The following is a 16,089-nucleotide window of genomic DNA, read 5'->3' on the forward strand; positions in this document are numbered from 1 at the left end:
AGCACTAAGGTAGAATTCAATTCCAAAAACCTATAATTGTTTGATCTCTTGGGACGATCCCTTCTCACTTCATACTCTATAGTATAAGTGTTAAGTGGCTTTTTACAAATTTAAAAGGTGTTGCACACTTGTCATTCTCTTTTCTAAAATTCAAAAGTTGTACACATTTTGTGCAACACACAAAGAAGTAACAATATATATATACACTGTGATCCTTTCGCCGTCCTTCAATGGTGATCGGTATACTTCGTCCCATGCTTTCACGCGCCACTCCCATGAACCTCTTTGCTGTCGGTGACCATTTTTTGGTAAGCCCTTCTCTCGTGGCGGGGTGTGTGGGTTGTTGTGGTAAGGAGGTGCAATAATAAAGGGTATATTGGTCATTTATGTAATCAGATATTTGGGAATAAATTATATTAAAAAAATTAAGGGTAATTTGTCTTTTTACATATTTTTAACGGAAACTGTAATGGAAAAGTATGGATGGACCTAGTGATAGTTATTTTAACTTAAGGAGGTGTGAGTGAAATTAACCATTTTTATTAATATGATACATGAATGTATATATCCAAATTCATTGTGTTGGAACATGAATATTTGAGTTCATGTATTAAAGGTCTAAACACATTTATGAGGTTCATCTTGAGAAGTCCATATAAGGACCACACTTTCCTCATTGGAACATGGATGGATTAAGTTCAACCTCATTTTCTACTCAAGTTTTCTCTTGTCACAATTTATAAGTTTTCTCTTCTAATTTTCATTTTTGGGCATTCTGAAAAAAGATTAAGTGTTGCACCCAATAGTGTATCGTGCAAATATGCTGTGGTTGGATCGAGTCCAGACTTGGTTGAATTTCGGAGATAGAGCTGTCATGATCCCTTGCACCTTATGGGAGGCTTCTACTATCTTAAAGAAGCGTTTATGTGCCTCTAATCTATTGTCCGGGATTTGCTGAAAATTATATTTCTCCCATATATGTATTTGAAAGCTATTTACGTGATTTATCATAATCATTTTTCCAACAAGGAGAAGGGGAAAAATGAGGAAGTAGGGGAAGAAGACAATACAAAATGGTTTTCGGGTGGAAGTAGGATTCCGATTCTTGCGACGGTGAGGAAGCTTGGTGGTCTGAACATGGTTGTGGCTTGAGGTTCAGTGTCTACGTTTCATCTCAACTTCTTTCTTTCTTAATTATAGACGGTTGGTTCAAGTGGTAGGGTTACTTGCCCCGGGTGCCTCATGAAGCATCAGATTTGAGGTTATTCCCACTAAGTGCAAACAATTTTCTTGGGGCCACGCCTCCGCGGTCTATACTTTGCGACTTACCTGGCTTGTGGTGGGGAGGCACCCTTCACGGGTTCTTAGGGATTAGTTGGGGCAAAGCTCCAGATACCCCAAGTTAATCTATTTATAAAATAAAAAAAAATAAAAACCAACTAAAACTGTAGACAATGTTGAAGCATTGAAATATTGTCGAGTGCATATTCAAGTTTTAATTACCCGTTTTAGTGAAATGTGATTTTGAGCATCCCGTGTTAGACTAAAAATAAAAAATAAAAATTGACACATTAATTTCTGATTTGTCATTTATGAAAAAAAATTAAAAGAAAAAAGAAAAAGGCAAAAAAAAAAAAAAAAAAAAAAAAAAAAAAAAAAAAAAACATTCATCATAAAGCCATAGTGCTATGCTTAATCTATAGCCAAAAAGAGGTGATCACTATCCAAAGATCAGTGATTGCTATTATTTGACACAAATGAAAACTAATGCAGAGCCTGATTGATATTCTTTGACAACATTCAGGAACATGAATTGTCTGAAGAACTCTTGGATTTTCGACCTATATTTTCTCCACGAGAACAAGTTCGATCTGCATTAATAGCTGGCACAGAGGATCGATCAGTATGGGGGCGGTGGATATATTGCTGTAGATGGAGGTTGTGTGTACATTGCAGGAAATGGAGGCGGTTGGTAGCTCCCAGAATTTGCAGCTGAATATAGACATCATAGATAACCATAAGTTCAAAATGGAACATCAAGAATTTCATTTATTTTTGTTCTTAGTTTATTTTATTTTTTTTGGTAAGATTGAAAAAAAATCTACACAAAGTGAGGAGGTGGGAATTGGTTCTAAATAACCTGAGCAAGTGCCTATGAAGCCAATCTAGTACATTTATCACCAACCACCCTCTAACCTTCCCATTTCAATTTCAACAAATGAAATTTTAATAGCAATGAAAAACTTCATAGGCTTGAATTTACTTGCAGAAACAAACAGAAACTCAAAAAATGTCTACAGAAAATAGTACGAATTTCGCGAACAAAATGAATTTACATACCTGGTGGATAACTTGTGGCTTGAGGCGGGGACGGATATGGTTGTGAAGGGTAGCCTGCAGGAGGAGATGGGTGCGGGGGATATGCAGAACTAGGAGATGGTGCTGCAGAACTTGGAGGGTATGTTGTGTAAGGGGATTGTGATGCTGAATTAGGAGGGTATGTTGCATAAGGTGCAGGTGTTGCTGAATTTGGAGGGTACATTGCATAAGGTGGAGGGTATGTTGCTGAATTCGGAGGGTATGTAGTGCATGGAGATGGAGATGGGGCTGCTGAATTCGGAGGGCATGTCATGTAAGGAGCTGGAAATGGGGTACCTGGATTCGGAGGGCACATCGTGTAAGGAGACGGGGCAGGGTAAGTAGTGGTGCCGGAGTAAGGAGGTGCGGGGGGTGGTTGTGCGCCGCTGTAGGGCAGGAGAGTGGAAAGGGTTGCATTTGGAGATGCATATGCCATTGCTGGTGGAGCATATCTTGAGGTTGTATCCATAGGCTGGCCTTGATTTGCAGGCATGGATAGCGGAGCACCTACCATGTTTGAAACTTTGTTTGATAACATGAAATTTCTATATACGGGGTATTAGTACATACTTTGCAGAGTTGACTTGATATCTTAGTTGTCCCTTCCCTCCACTAATTTCTATCCACTTGATAGGGGAGGGAAGATATGAAATGATTCCATATTGAAAGTTTATGAGCTGACTTTTTCAAAATTTAATAAATTTAAAAAGTAATTAATTGAAAAGCTTGTTAGCTTGCATGTGCAATGCTGTTGGGTGAGGATAATAGGGAGTAATTTTCACATTGTGTCCATCAATTACAAAGAGATATGTAAGTAAATATGTTAATTTTATTTATATTTTATTTTATCAGAATCATATAATAATTTTTTTTTACGTAAGATATTGTTACAAGTAGAGATTTGTCCCATATCGGATTCGGGTGAAAAGTGAAATGAGTATAAATAAGTATATATGCAGTATTATTCAATAATTTAAGTTTTGGGATAAATGGGCTAGCGCTCACCCGTTACAATTGGTATCAGAATCATATCCCGTGTTTGATTTAGTGCCACATCAAGCGTCTGACCCTGAAGGCATCCGGTAGGATAACCCGACCGTAACGAGAACGTTGTGAGTTCGAGAGAGGGAGAATATTACAATAGGAGAGTTGTCTCACATTAGATCCGAATAAAAAGTGAACTAAGTATAAATAAATGGATATAAAGTACTATCTAATAACTTAAACTTGTATATACTGCCCACTATGGTATCTTGCCTGTTCAATTTCTTCAATCTTGTTTTGTATATCATCTAAATAAATGGTCCAACAAGGCTGCGTTAGTTATTTTAGAATTGCAACTTGCAGCAGCAGCACATATGCTAAAAGTCAAATTAAAGAGAGTAAAATGATGTATTGTCAACGGTCTCCCAAGTTGCTTTTAGTTCAATGTTTTTCAATTTGACTTGTTAAAGCTCGAGACAAAGAAATACGTATATATATATATATCCAACTGGCAAAGACCAGACGCCAGTACATTATATATATATAGATATAGAATGTACTGTATACATTATATTGAAGGTCAGTAGTCTATTGACAATACATACTGCTCATCAGTCATAAGTATTCCCTGGACGTGGTTCAATGTTATATTGAGCATCTTTAGTTATTAATTAAGAAAAAATATATATTCAAAATCGGGTGAATCCAAATTTTTATTTATTTTTATTTAGAATAGATTGAAAATCAATTTATGTGACCTCTCACATTAATTGAATTAAATATCTACCTCCCTTGCTCTCGTCAATTAAATTCGATAATTACGAATTCATCCCTGAAATAGTGTTACTTTATTTAATATTGTCTTTCCTAATTTTATAATTAAATGACACGATCTATAGAGGAAAAGAGATATACATATTTAAAATTGAATTGCACTCATCAAATAAGGCATTACTTGGGGCCTACGCAATTTGTCCCAGTCTCGAATCTTAGGTCCAATATGACCCTGCTCGTCTGCTCCAAGAGCCAGCGGACAAGAAAATTTGTGACAAAGACGATAAAATGCTGTATTGCCACCGAACTGTGCTGAAGAATGTATGCTTCACTCGTTCAGTACTCCAAACACATAGAGGCTTCAAGAAAGCTGCATACTTTACGCAACAATATTGTTTTTCTTCTTCCCCTCAAGCAAATCTAGTTGACAATGACAAAGGATTTTCTTCGCCTGTCCCTCCTCCTCGATCACTGTTTTCTCCGTTGATGTATTTACCTCCTAGGGTTGATGAATCAGATAATAATGATTATTTTCACTGTTCAGTGCTGCAGAGGAAACAAAAATCAGTTTTAAAAAGAAACAGTACACACCGGGCAGAAGGAGATTCTTACGCCCGATGATGATGCCATCGGTGTTGGCTCCTCTCATGGCTGGCTTGCATTTGTCAACCCTCGTAGTTGCTGCCCCTTACCAATACAATCCACTAATCATACACTCGTCACATCTCCCCTTTGTCCCTCTCCCGCCCTTCGAAACCTTTTGTCACGTTCGATGTCTCCGTGCCCACAAATCAGATCACCTCTCCCCCTCCCCTTCCCTTGTCAGAGAACTCATGTTCATGGGTGAACCTCAACGTTCAGATTATACTGAAAGATTCGCGGATATTCCGAGTAAGCGTTTCGTGGAAAAGATTACTATGTCATCAGCCCCATCTCTGCCACGTTCCTCGTCTCCCCAAAAGTGCGATGAGGACTGCACCGTCGTGATTATTGATCAAGGAGAGAGATATTTCTGTCAACTCGGGGACGAGAAGTGGCAAATCTTGGACAATGTGGGTTCCTACACTGAAATCATGTATTTCAGCAAGTATAAGGTTCGGTTCAAGCCGTAGGCGACTTAATTCGGCAGTGGCCTAAGATTTTCAAATTAAGATTTATATCCTAAAATATTTTATTATTATTATTATTATTATTTTTTTTTCTCTCTCTCTCCACTTGTTTTGATTTTATATTAACCCTCAAATATTTATATCCTAAAATAACTTATTTTTTCTCTTTTTCCGTCTCCTCATTAATTCCGATTTTATATTAGGTCTAAAATATTTATATCTTAAAATAACTTCTTCTTTTTTCTCTTTTCTCTCTCCTCCCTCGTTCAGTTGAATTATAATTGATACATAAATTTAAAGACAATGCTTAACTACTCACCGGTGAGTAGCCACACCTTACTCATCCCTATGTGTTCTAATAAAAAAATAACACATCAGCTTCAATAACAAAATTAACAAAATACTAAAAAACAGAAAAGAAAGTCGGATCCACCCATTTTAATTGGATAATCATCCTTTCTCTTTTTTCTCGAGTCAACATTTTTGGTGATTTCATACCGTCTAAAAATAATTATTTAAAAATAAATAAATAAAATATATTTCTATCAAATAGATAATCAAGTTACCTTTGTTCATATATATATATATATATATATATATATACTAAAAAGAGAGATGAAAAATATGGTACATCCTTCCCTTTAAACTGAGCAAAGACAAAGTTACTTCTCATCATTCTTAATAAAAAAAAATCAGTAAAATAATACAAAAGCCCTGTATATTTATTCAATAATTGATCTAAGAAAACAGAGGAGGACGTAGGTTATTTTGTTATTAAAGCTGATGTGTTATTTTGTTATTGGAACACATACGGGTGAGTAGGGTGAACTACTCACCGGTAAATAGCCACACCCTACTCACCCCGATGTGTTCCAATTAAAAAATAACACATCAGCTTTAATAACAAAATCAACAAAATACTAAAAAGAAGAAAAGAAAATCAGATCGACCCTTTTTAATTGGGTAATAATAACCCTTTCTCTTTTTTCTCAAGTCAACATTTTTGGTGATTTCATACCGTCTAAAAATAATTAATTAAAAATAAATAAATAAAATATATTTCTATCAAATCGATAATCAAGTTACCTTTGTTCTTATATATATATATGCTAAAAAGAGAGATGAAAAATATGGTACATCCTTCCCTCTAAACTGAGCAAAGACAAAGCTACATCTCATCATTCCTAATAGGGCAAATTGCAAAAAAAAAAAAAAAAAAAAAACCCCACTAACTATCACTCAGTTGCAAGAAACCCCCTTTATGAATATTTTTAGCAAAAAACCCCCCTCAAGTATTATGAGGGGTCATTTTAACTGACTTTCATTTGAGTGATTGTTTGAGTAAATTTTTTGAACTAAATTACCCTGAATATCAAAATATTATTACTAAACTATCCACCACTGACTTTTTGCTTTTTTCTTTCCTGATAGACTGCCCTCTCTTTTTCTTGCTTGGACTATGAGCCACTTACACCACCAGGTCGAACATCCACCTTAGTGTCATTTATCTTCCTCTTGCAAAACCCAATTCTCTAACAAACTCTATGGCTCCTCCAATAATGGAAGCTTGATCACCGTCATTAATTGCCACAAAACTAAATTAATCTTAACTAAATTTCATTTTTTTGGCTTCAAACAATATATATTTATATATATTCCATGTGTAGATTTTCTGATATAATATATATATAGATGTACATCTGATGAAATTTATGTTGGGATAATTATATATCAATTGGCACAAAAACCAATCTAGATAAATTTCACATTTGCTTCCAATATGACAGTATATGTGCAGTGTGAATTTTGTACAATTTTGGGGCTTTTTCATTTATCTAAGTCCTTTAAATAGTACCAAACTTTCAAAAAAATTGATTATAAATTGTCTGAATTTTGAGAAGGTTTTCTTGACGAAAAGAGAGAGTGAAGAGAAAGAGAAAAATAAATAATTTTTTTAAAGAATATTCTATTAAGGGGTAATTTGGTCCAAAAAAATTCCTCACACAATCACTTAAACGGAAGTCAGTTAAAATGACCCCTCATGATACTTGAGGGGGTTTTTTGCTAAAAAAATTCGTAAGAGGCGTTTCTTGCAACTGAGTGATAATCGAGAGGAGTTTTTTTGCTATTCGCCCTTTTTAATAAAAAAAATCAACAAAATAAAAAAAAAAGCCCTGTATATTTATTCAATGGTTGATTTGAGAAAACAGAGGAGGGCGTGTGTTATTTTGTTATTAAAGCTGATATGTTATTTTGTTATTGAAACACATAAGAGGTGAGTAGGGTGAAACTACTCACTGATGAGTAGCTAAGCATTATTTGTTATCTTTTAAGTGAAAAATACCACTATCGTACCTCGATAGTCGCCTCCACCTTGGTAATTGACACTGAAGTATATGGAATTCTCCCTCAGCTCTGGATAGTCACTAGTTGAGGTAGAAAATAAGTGATTATGACCCACAAATAATGCCCAATCACCAATGCAATCCATAGACTCCCACTTATTTTGATCAAAATTCAACCTATAAACGTCAAATGTCAACGACCCATAAAACCCTTTAACGTAATTTGCCATAAATGAAACCTTTTATTCCTTAGTAAAATTAGTGTCTTCATGAGGTTCATCCTCAACACAAAACCTTAGAACCAACAAAAGATCCCCCGAGGATTCCACAAGATAAGATAAGGAACTGCAAAATTCATTAGATCTCAAAAATTCTTCTGTTGTCTCCAGGTCCATAGGAGAGGAAGAAGGATTGATGAATGCACGTTTTGGACAAGAATGGTCAGTCAGATCCCAAGCTTCAATGTAACATGGCCATGCATGGCATAAAAGCGTTGATCCTTGTCAGGGGCGGCTCAATCTAATTTCACTTGTTTTTGAGTGAAAGATATTTAACCTACAAAACAAACTCAAGTGGCATTCTTGGTACCCAATTCTTTTAGGTCCTCATAAGTTAGAACACATTAATAAGGTTCCTTTTGGAACACTATTCAATATAAAGCATAAATGTGATACTAACTTTAATCAACATGCTTCAAACTAAGTTGACAATTTAAATTTCTTTAGCATGCTAGTGCAACTAATGACCAACAGATTGGGAACTATGCTTGAACGATCTTTTGCAAGTCACTCTCAAAGCTTGACCAACAGATTGGGAACTATGCTTGAACGGTCTTTTGCAAGTCACTCTCAAAGCTTGGCCAACAGGCCAAGCAATTCAGAAGGATCTCAATAGTTGGTCGAGGCAAAAAATAAAAAGTGGCCTTTTTAACCATATAAATAAAATTAGTCACAACTCAAAAACAAAATATACAAATATCTATAGTTGTATACACACAAATTTATAATAACAAAAGTTAATAAAATTAAAAAATAATTAAAGAAAAAGAACCATTGAACTTGATTTAGAAAAAATAAAATTAAAAAATAATTAAAGAAAAAGAACCATTGAACATGATTTAGAAAACCCAAATCCAATACTTCTACAAATTTTTCAATAGAATAAAAATACGTTCATAACAACTGTAAACTTGTAATGAGAGTAGGAGGAGAAAACTTTTTGAGAAGAAGATAAAACACAAAAAATAAAAAAACAAAAAGAATATGGAAAGTTTTCACCATTTTCCAAACAACAACGTATATTTAATATTGTACCGTTGGTGTAACTTACCCTAAAATATTTTTAGTACTGGTATAAAAAACGTGAATAAGAGAGAAAGAAATAGGGAAAAAAATTATTTATGATATAAAATTTTGGACCTAATATTAAATTTCTACATTGGTTAGGATTTATTGTAAAATGTGAATGAGAGTAGAAAAATGGAGGGAAAAAAAAATCATATAATGATGTAAATCCTTAGGGCCAATATTAAATTTAGGATAATGCTTAACTACTCATTGGTGAGTAGTTTCAACCTACTCACCCCTTATGTGTTCCAATAACAAAATAACACATCTAATTTAATAACAAAATAACCCACGCCCTCCTCTGTTTTCTCAAATCAACCACTGAATAAATATACAAGGCTTTTATTTTATTTTTTTTTATTTTGCTGACTTTTTTTATTAAGAATGATGAGATGTAGCTTTGTCTTTGCTCAATTTAGATGGAAGGATGTACCATATTTTTCATCTCCCTTTTTAGCATATATATATAAGAACAAAGGTAACTTGATTATCTATTTGATAGAAATATATTTTATTTATTTATTTTTAAATAATTACTTTTAGACAGTATGAAATCACCAAAAATGTTGACTCGAGAAAAAAGAGAAAGGGTGATTACCCAATTAAAACGGGTTAATCCGACTTTCTTTTTCTATTTTTTAGTATTTTATTGATTTTGTTATTAAAACTGATGTGTTATTTTTTTATTGGAACACATAGGGGTGAGTAGGGTGTGGCTACTCACCAGTGAGTAGCTAAGCATTGTCCAAAGATAACATTATCACATCTTATGATCCACTCACTTCTTTTAAGAGCAGTAAACTACGGTCGGGTGCATTTCCGTGTAATGACCCGGTCATTTTCCTCCCTTTTCTTTTTCTCAAATTTTACGGATAAATTTTTTCCGTTTAATTTTCTTTTCCGAGTTATGTTTCTTGTCATTTAGTGTCGTCTCGAGTGCTTGGAAATGGTTTTCAAGACTCTTTTGTTTGGATTGACAACTTCCTTTAAGGACCGAGTCATTTTCGAATTTTCACTTTTTTGACACTATTAACTATTTAGTCATTTTTCCCGGTTTCGTCTTTTCCCCGTTTGTCACTTTTTGGCACAACCTCACCTTTCATGCTCAGAGTTGGTTTTTGACTTCACGTGCCTTCATCCTAAGTGGTTTCTACGAAATACGTATCTTTACATTAGTAAGAAAGTACTCTAGTTGCTCCCGGTGTCCATAGGGGCATGGATGCACAGTTCTTCAGAATCTTTTTATTTTCTTGGGGTATTTTTCATAAATATCTTTTGAAGATATTTTATTTCTGGAGTTTTTAAGAAAATATCATTTGGAAGATATTTTCATTTTGAGCAGTTTTGCAGTTAACCCTTTTTGTAGGGGTCATTGTGCAATTAATGAAACTTATTGCTAAATACCTCGTTTTGAGCCTGGATCCTAGTACGGGATTCATTTTCACTTTTTGTCGACTCCTGAACTCTTAGAATTTCCTCTCGGTTATTTTCCCCAGTTTTAGGGATTTCTGACCCCGGTTGCCGCCAAACTTGTTTGGGGCATATCTCTCTGCTCGGGACTCAGTTTCTAACGCCGCTTTTTCCATTGTTCATTTTTTCTCATTTTGGTTCCTTTTTGTTCATGGAGTTTCACCGTTTGAGCACGTCTGCTCAAATTCCACTTTTCCGGACTCAGCGGGACCCGTTCGGGGCACTTGTAGGGTTTTTCTATAAATAGGGGACTTAGAAACAAAAAATAATCAGATTTTTCTCTTTCTCTCTCTCCCCTCTCTTGGCCGGCCATCCATGGCAGCCATGGTTGCCGCCCTTCTTCCTTCTTTTCCGGCCACTTCCTTCGTGTGAAACGCCATAGTACCTTAGTGTTTATTGGTCGCCTTGACGACGCGCACCTTTCTCCCTTATTAAAACCCATTTCTGACCATTTTTTAGTTTAGGTTTCAAGTTCAAGTTTGAATTTTCATGGTACCTCCTTGGTGTTTAATTTTCCTCTCGTTGTCCCCGACATAACCTAGGAGTATCGTCGGATTCAGAGCATTTTTTTTTCGGTGGGGATTTGAGATTTCATCTCAAATGGAGGTAGGGGATGTTATAATTTATATTCTTGATGTATTGCATGCTATTGATGCTTATACAACTCGTTTACATGTCTTTGCATTAAATCTAGAGATTTTATTTAATATTTTTCTTGTATGAGATTTGATTTTTTCGGTTGATTATAGCTTGGTTTAAACATGTGACATGACATTATATTACCTCTTGACATGATCCTTGAGATATATTAAATTGAGAGCATTTGGACAAGTATTGAAGTTTTTATTTAATATTTATCTTGAGTAAATATTTAATTCATGTGGTCTTAACTAACTTGAAATCAATATGTGCTAGCATATTATATTAGGCCCTAGCATACTCTTTAACATAGGTGAACTTGAGAGTAATCGGAGGTGTTTTAAAATCTAGAGACAATTGATTAATTAATTTATTCCAAGTGTGCTATTCATTCCATTGGATTTTCAACTTGACATTCTTGATGTGCATGCCATATACTTTCACATATATTATTTTGAGAATTTCTGGACAACTTTGATTTCTAAAGAAATTAATTAATTAGGTTAATCAATTTCTACTTAGTGTTCTAATGAATTGGACATGTATTTCATGGAGCTTTTGTCTTTTTATCGTCTATCATGACTTGTTGCAACTTAGCTTCATTAATGTAGTTAATGAACTTGCACACTTACATTGGAATGATTTAATTGTTCAAGTGTTGTTAAACAAATTATTAAATCATGTATCTTATACTAGTGGCATGTTTACATCAATGGATTCTATGTGCTATATATCCTAGTGGTAATTTATGTAGATACATATAATGATTCCTTGACATTTCACATGCCATGATAGTTGAGAACTTAGGCATGACTTGTGTGTTTCCAAAATCTTAGTTGTGCATTAAATGTGTTTAATGCATTACTTGTATCTTGATGCCATCTTGACTTGCACAACTTGTTGATTTTGGAAACTCGGGGATATCAATCAAGAAGTGATATGGCTAAGACTTGGTTCTAGTACGGGAGATAGAGAGCTTCCTACACTATCGTGCGCACTAGGGGAAGGTACCATTGGGTTAGTAGCCCTAAAGTGATCCCAAGAGAATGATTTTCTATCGTGCTTACTAAGGGAAGGTACCTTTGGGTTAGTAGCCCTAAAGTGATCCCAAGAGAATGATTTTCTATCGTGCGCACTAGGGGAAAGTACCCTTGGGTTAGTAGCCCTAAAGTGATCCCAAGATAATGATTTTCTATCATGCACACTAGGGGAAGGTACCCACGGGTTAGTAGCCCTAAAGTGATCCCAAGAGTACGATTTTAATCTGGGCGATATCCAAGTTTCCACATTATTTGATTTCACTCTTTAAATTTCAAGTGTTGCATTCCTTGAATATTTAAAAATATTTCATGTTATAGGAAATGTTCCATCCAAGTTTAATTGCATAGATCATATGCCTTGTTCTTGATTTCATATATAACTCTTGTCGTGTTAATTGGTATGTCCCAATCATGTAAATTGCATTGATAATGTGATCCTAATATTCTAGAATTTTTTTGTTGTGTTGTATGGATTATTTCAAACCTTGTTCAAATACATTGATAATGTGATTCATGTTAACTTATAAACTTGTCATGTTCTTTGGATTATCCCAACCTTGATTTGCTTCATATATGTATATATATCATGATTCTTATTGATTTATACTCTAAGGTAGCTTAGGATGCAACCTGAGTTTCACTTTGACATAGACGCTAGGTGGCATGATCCTTTTTGAATTATTTCAAGTTAATGTAAAAATATCTTAAGAAATCGAGTCTATGCATGCTCATTCTCTACGAGTAAACTTGTTTACTCACCCCAAAGTTACTGGGAGTTTTGATCAGGTACAGGATTCAAGCTTCAAAGATTTGCATTTGCCTTGGGTGGTTTAGAGTTTTGAAGTTTCTTTAAGTGCATTCTTGTTCACATACAAGTGTTAACATGTTTGATTTTTACTTTTAAAGTTGTAATTCATAGTTAAGTCAAAAATGTTATTTTTGCCTTGAGACTTGTAGCGTGTGCCTAGCACACTTTTTGATGTTCATTTGATGTATATGATATGTGGCCAAGGGCCGAACTTCATTTAAAATCTATGTATATTGAAAAATGTAGAATTTTGCCCTTAATGAGAAAAGTATGAAAATTAGGGTTTTAACATGTTATTTTTGCATTGTGTATGAAATTCATTATTTGCTATTTATTTACCATATATGAGGTGTCTCCAAGGGCCAAACACTATTTTGTTTCCACTTTTGCATTCTTCTTTCATACATTGCATTTTCGGGCTAAATAGTAAAATCCGAGCCTTTAAAGGTTCATTTTCAAATCGGGTGGTATAAAGTGTGTTCCGGCACATCTACCAGGACTTATTCTATATGTATTAAGTGTGGCCAAGGGCCAAACGGTCATTTGAAACCATTTCATAATCTTGGTTTTCATTTTTCCCATTTCAAGTTCATTTTCGTCTTTTTTGGCCGTCAGGGGGGGGGGGGAGGGGGTCGGATTTTGACTCGGCCATTTTCGGGAGCCGCAAACCATTCCTGCGTGCTCAAAATCACTATTTACATTTGTGTGTATAATTGTTTTCATGAAAAACCCTTTCGTTTGTGTTTTGAGCCTCCTATGCACTCATTTCACCTTTTTTGTTGAAAAATCTTGTTCAAGGGCATTTTGGGTTTTCCTTTAGGAATAAATTTCATTCTCAACTTTTTCACATAGAAAATGTGAGTTTAGGGGGAGTTTCTACAAGACATTTTTTCGAAAAATGTCATCTTGACCTTAAAAACCGTGTCGCAAACTCATTTTTCTTCTAAAACATTGTTTCTGCTGCATTTTGGGTGTTCTGTTCAAGTTGAACCGGTTCAAGAATAGTTGAACCAGTTCAAGATTTCATTTTGTTCAGCGTTGGGCATTCTGCCAATGTTGAACCGGTTCAAGAATGTTGAACCAGTTCAAGTCCTCCAGAGATTTCAGCTTTAGCTTTCCAACTTCAAACTGATGTAACTTCTTCGTTTTAGCTCCAAATTAGTCCGTTCTTGAGTCTAAATGGACTGCGTCAAAACAAGAGTTCCAATGGTATCAATTTTAGTTTCAGATTGTTCTCTTAGCTCAAGATATCCTTCTTTTTGTGAGAGGGTATCGGATTTGGTTCGAACCGGGATAGGGTTCAATTGGAATTTCACTTCCTTTGGCCTTGGGAGTTCATGTGAAGTTACCAAAGGATTTTTCTGGATGTTTTTGATCTCATTTGACTTGTTGGAAGTCAAATTCCTTCCTCTTAGGGTTTTGATACTTTTATCTTCGTTTCGCTTCCATTGAGCCTCAAAAATCTTTGAAAGTCCATCTTGTGTCCTAGGGAAAATGCACATCTCTAAGTACTTGTCTTTGTTTTTGCTTCTGGATCTTGGATTCATTTCCAGGGTCATCACAGGTAGTATCAGAGCATTCAGGTTCGAATACCTTGGACGATGGGTTTTGGGTGCATATCATGCTCACATTGTTTTACATTAATATGTCAATTGTATCTTGATAACATGTCTTGTTTGATACATGTCTTGTATAATAGCATGTTCACATGCTCAGATGTTTTAAGACATCTATTAATTGTTAAACATGCTTTATATGTATATATGCTTCCTGATAACATGGGACCCAGACCATGTCTGCGTTGCTATCATGTCCTGGTGTGATATCACGTCTATTTACTTATGTGACAAGTTGCTTAGAAGCTTACCTTGCCTGTCTTAGCATATAGTATTTACTTATACGTCTGAGTACATTGCATACGCTTGTTCATTTTGACAAGATTATGTGTAGCATATCATCATGCCTTATGCTCTTCTCTTGTGTACATTGACATGTTTATTGTGATTTTGCTAATTGTGTGAGTAAGTAGTCCGTTGTTATGTTGTATACTAGCTATTTACTTTTATGTCTGGTTTTAACATCGTCTCTTTGGGTCTATCGAATCCCTTAGATGTGTTCTTGTCTCACGAGTTTCTTCCCTGGATAGGAGAAATTCATCCTATAAGGACCCATGTCGGGAACCTTCTTTTCAATTTTCTTGGTTGGGTGTTTCGAGACCTTCGTCTGACGGTTTATGCGAGTAAAGCTCATGTGAGCGTAGAATAGCAGTCCTTGTCTGGTGGAGTAAGACGTGCGTCAGGGAGGCACCATTTCATTTCCATTTCCTTCGTGGATCTAAGGCCTTAAGCGTAGCGGTGCCTATGACATTGTTGTCAGAGTTTTAGGATTGGCCAAAATGGTCTGGCCAGACATCCTTGGGCCATACCCCACTCTCACAAAATGCCTGGTTCCCATAGTGCTTTTGGTAATGATCATTTCCGATATTGATATCATCCGTATCAATAGGTTTTTCAGAGTTGACCTGGTTCGGGGCAGGTTATGAATTAGTGCCTTATACTATCATGCTACTGTACCAAGTTGTGTGTTGTGGGCAGGTGCTAGTTGCCGTCAATGCTACCTTATTGACGAGTAAGTGTGGGCGAGCGCTAGACACTGTCATTGCTACCACACATTTGAGTACATTGTAAGCGGGTTCTGGTCGCTGTTTGTACTACCTTGTCACTCTCTTCTTTTATTGTGTTTCAACGTTTCATTTTCTTGGGATTCTCTCGGTGGTTGACATTGAGTTAACGTACCGATTCGTATGAGGTGTAGTCTTAGTTCGAGGTTTCGCGTTCCTTCAGTTGATCTTGAGACTTCTGGAGTTGTCTTTTAGTGCTTTATAAGCTGTCCTTTGGTTTGACCTTGCGTTCGGTCCATATTCTGTTCTTTTCCAGTATGTTCCTAATTTCAGGGATGAAATTCCTTTAAGGAGGGTAGGTTGTAATGACCCGGTCATTTTCCTCCCTTTTCTTTTTTCTCAAATTTTATGGATAAATTTTTTCCGTTTAATTTTCTTTTTCGAGTTCTGTTTCTTGTCATTTAGTGTCGCCTCGAGTGCTTGGAAATGGTTTTCGAGACTCATTCATTTGGATTGACAACTTCCTTTAAGGATCGAGTCATTTCCGCATTTTCACTTTTCGGACACTATTCACTATTTCGTCCTTTTCCCTATTT

At 35.4% G+C, this 16,089-nt stretch overlaps 1 protein-coding gene across 1 annotated transcript; it reads right to left on the bottom strand.

Annotated features, from left to right (window-relative positions):
• Positions 1-1,666: 1,666 nt before the first annotated feature.
• On the bottom strand, positions 1,667-2,866 carry LOC132298791 (vegetative cell wall protein gp1-like). Its single transcript, XM_059795148.1, has 2 exons — positions 2,341-2,866; positions 1,667-1,992 (listed from the first exon to the last, which is right to left on the bottom strand). The coding sequence occupies exons 1-2, from the start codon at positions 2,849-2,851 to the stop codon at positions 1,901-1,903; spliced, it is 603 nt and encodes a 200-aa protein (XP_059651131.1). The 5' UTR covers positions 2,852-2,866; the 3' UTR covers positions 1,667-1,900.
• Positions 2,867-16,089: the final 13,223 nt, after the last annotated feature.

The sequence above is a fragment of the Cornus florida genome, unplaced genomic scaffold (assembly GCF_030987335.1).
Source record: "Cornus florida cultivar Cherokee Brave unplaced genomic scaffold, ASM3098733v1 CherokeeBrave_3.0.0_Hap2_Chr03, whole genome shotgun sequence".
In the NCBI taxonomy this organism is placed as follows: Eukaryota; Viridiplantae; Streptophyta; class Magnoliopsida; order Cornales; family Cornaceae; genus Cornus; species Cornus florida.

Bases quoted from the DNA above. Each gene is read 5' to 3' on its own strand.
- LOC132298791 (XM_059795148.1), bottom strand. From the start codon at position 2,851: ATGCCTGCAAATCAAGGCCAGCCTATGGATACAACCTCAAGATATGCT. The intron at 1,993-2,340 runs GTATGTAAATTC...GTCTATATTCAG, and splicing joins AGCCACAAGTTATCCACCAG to CTGCAAATTCTGGGAGCTAC.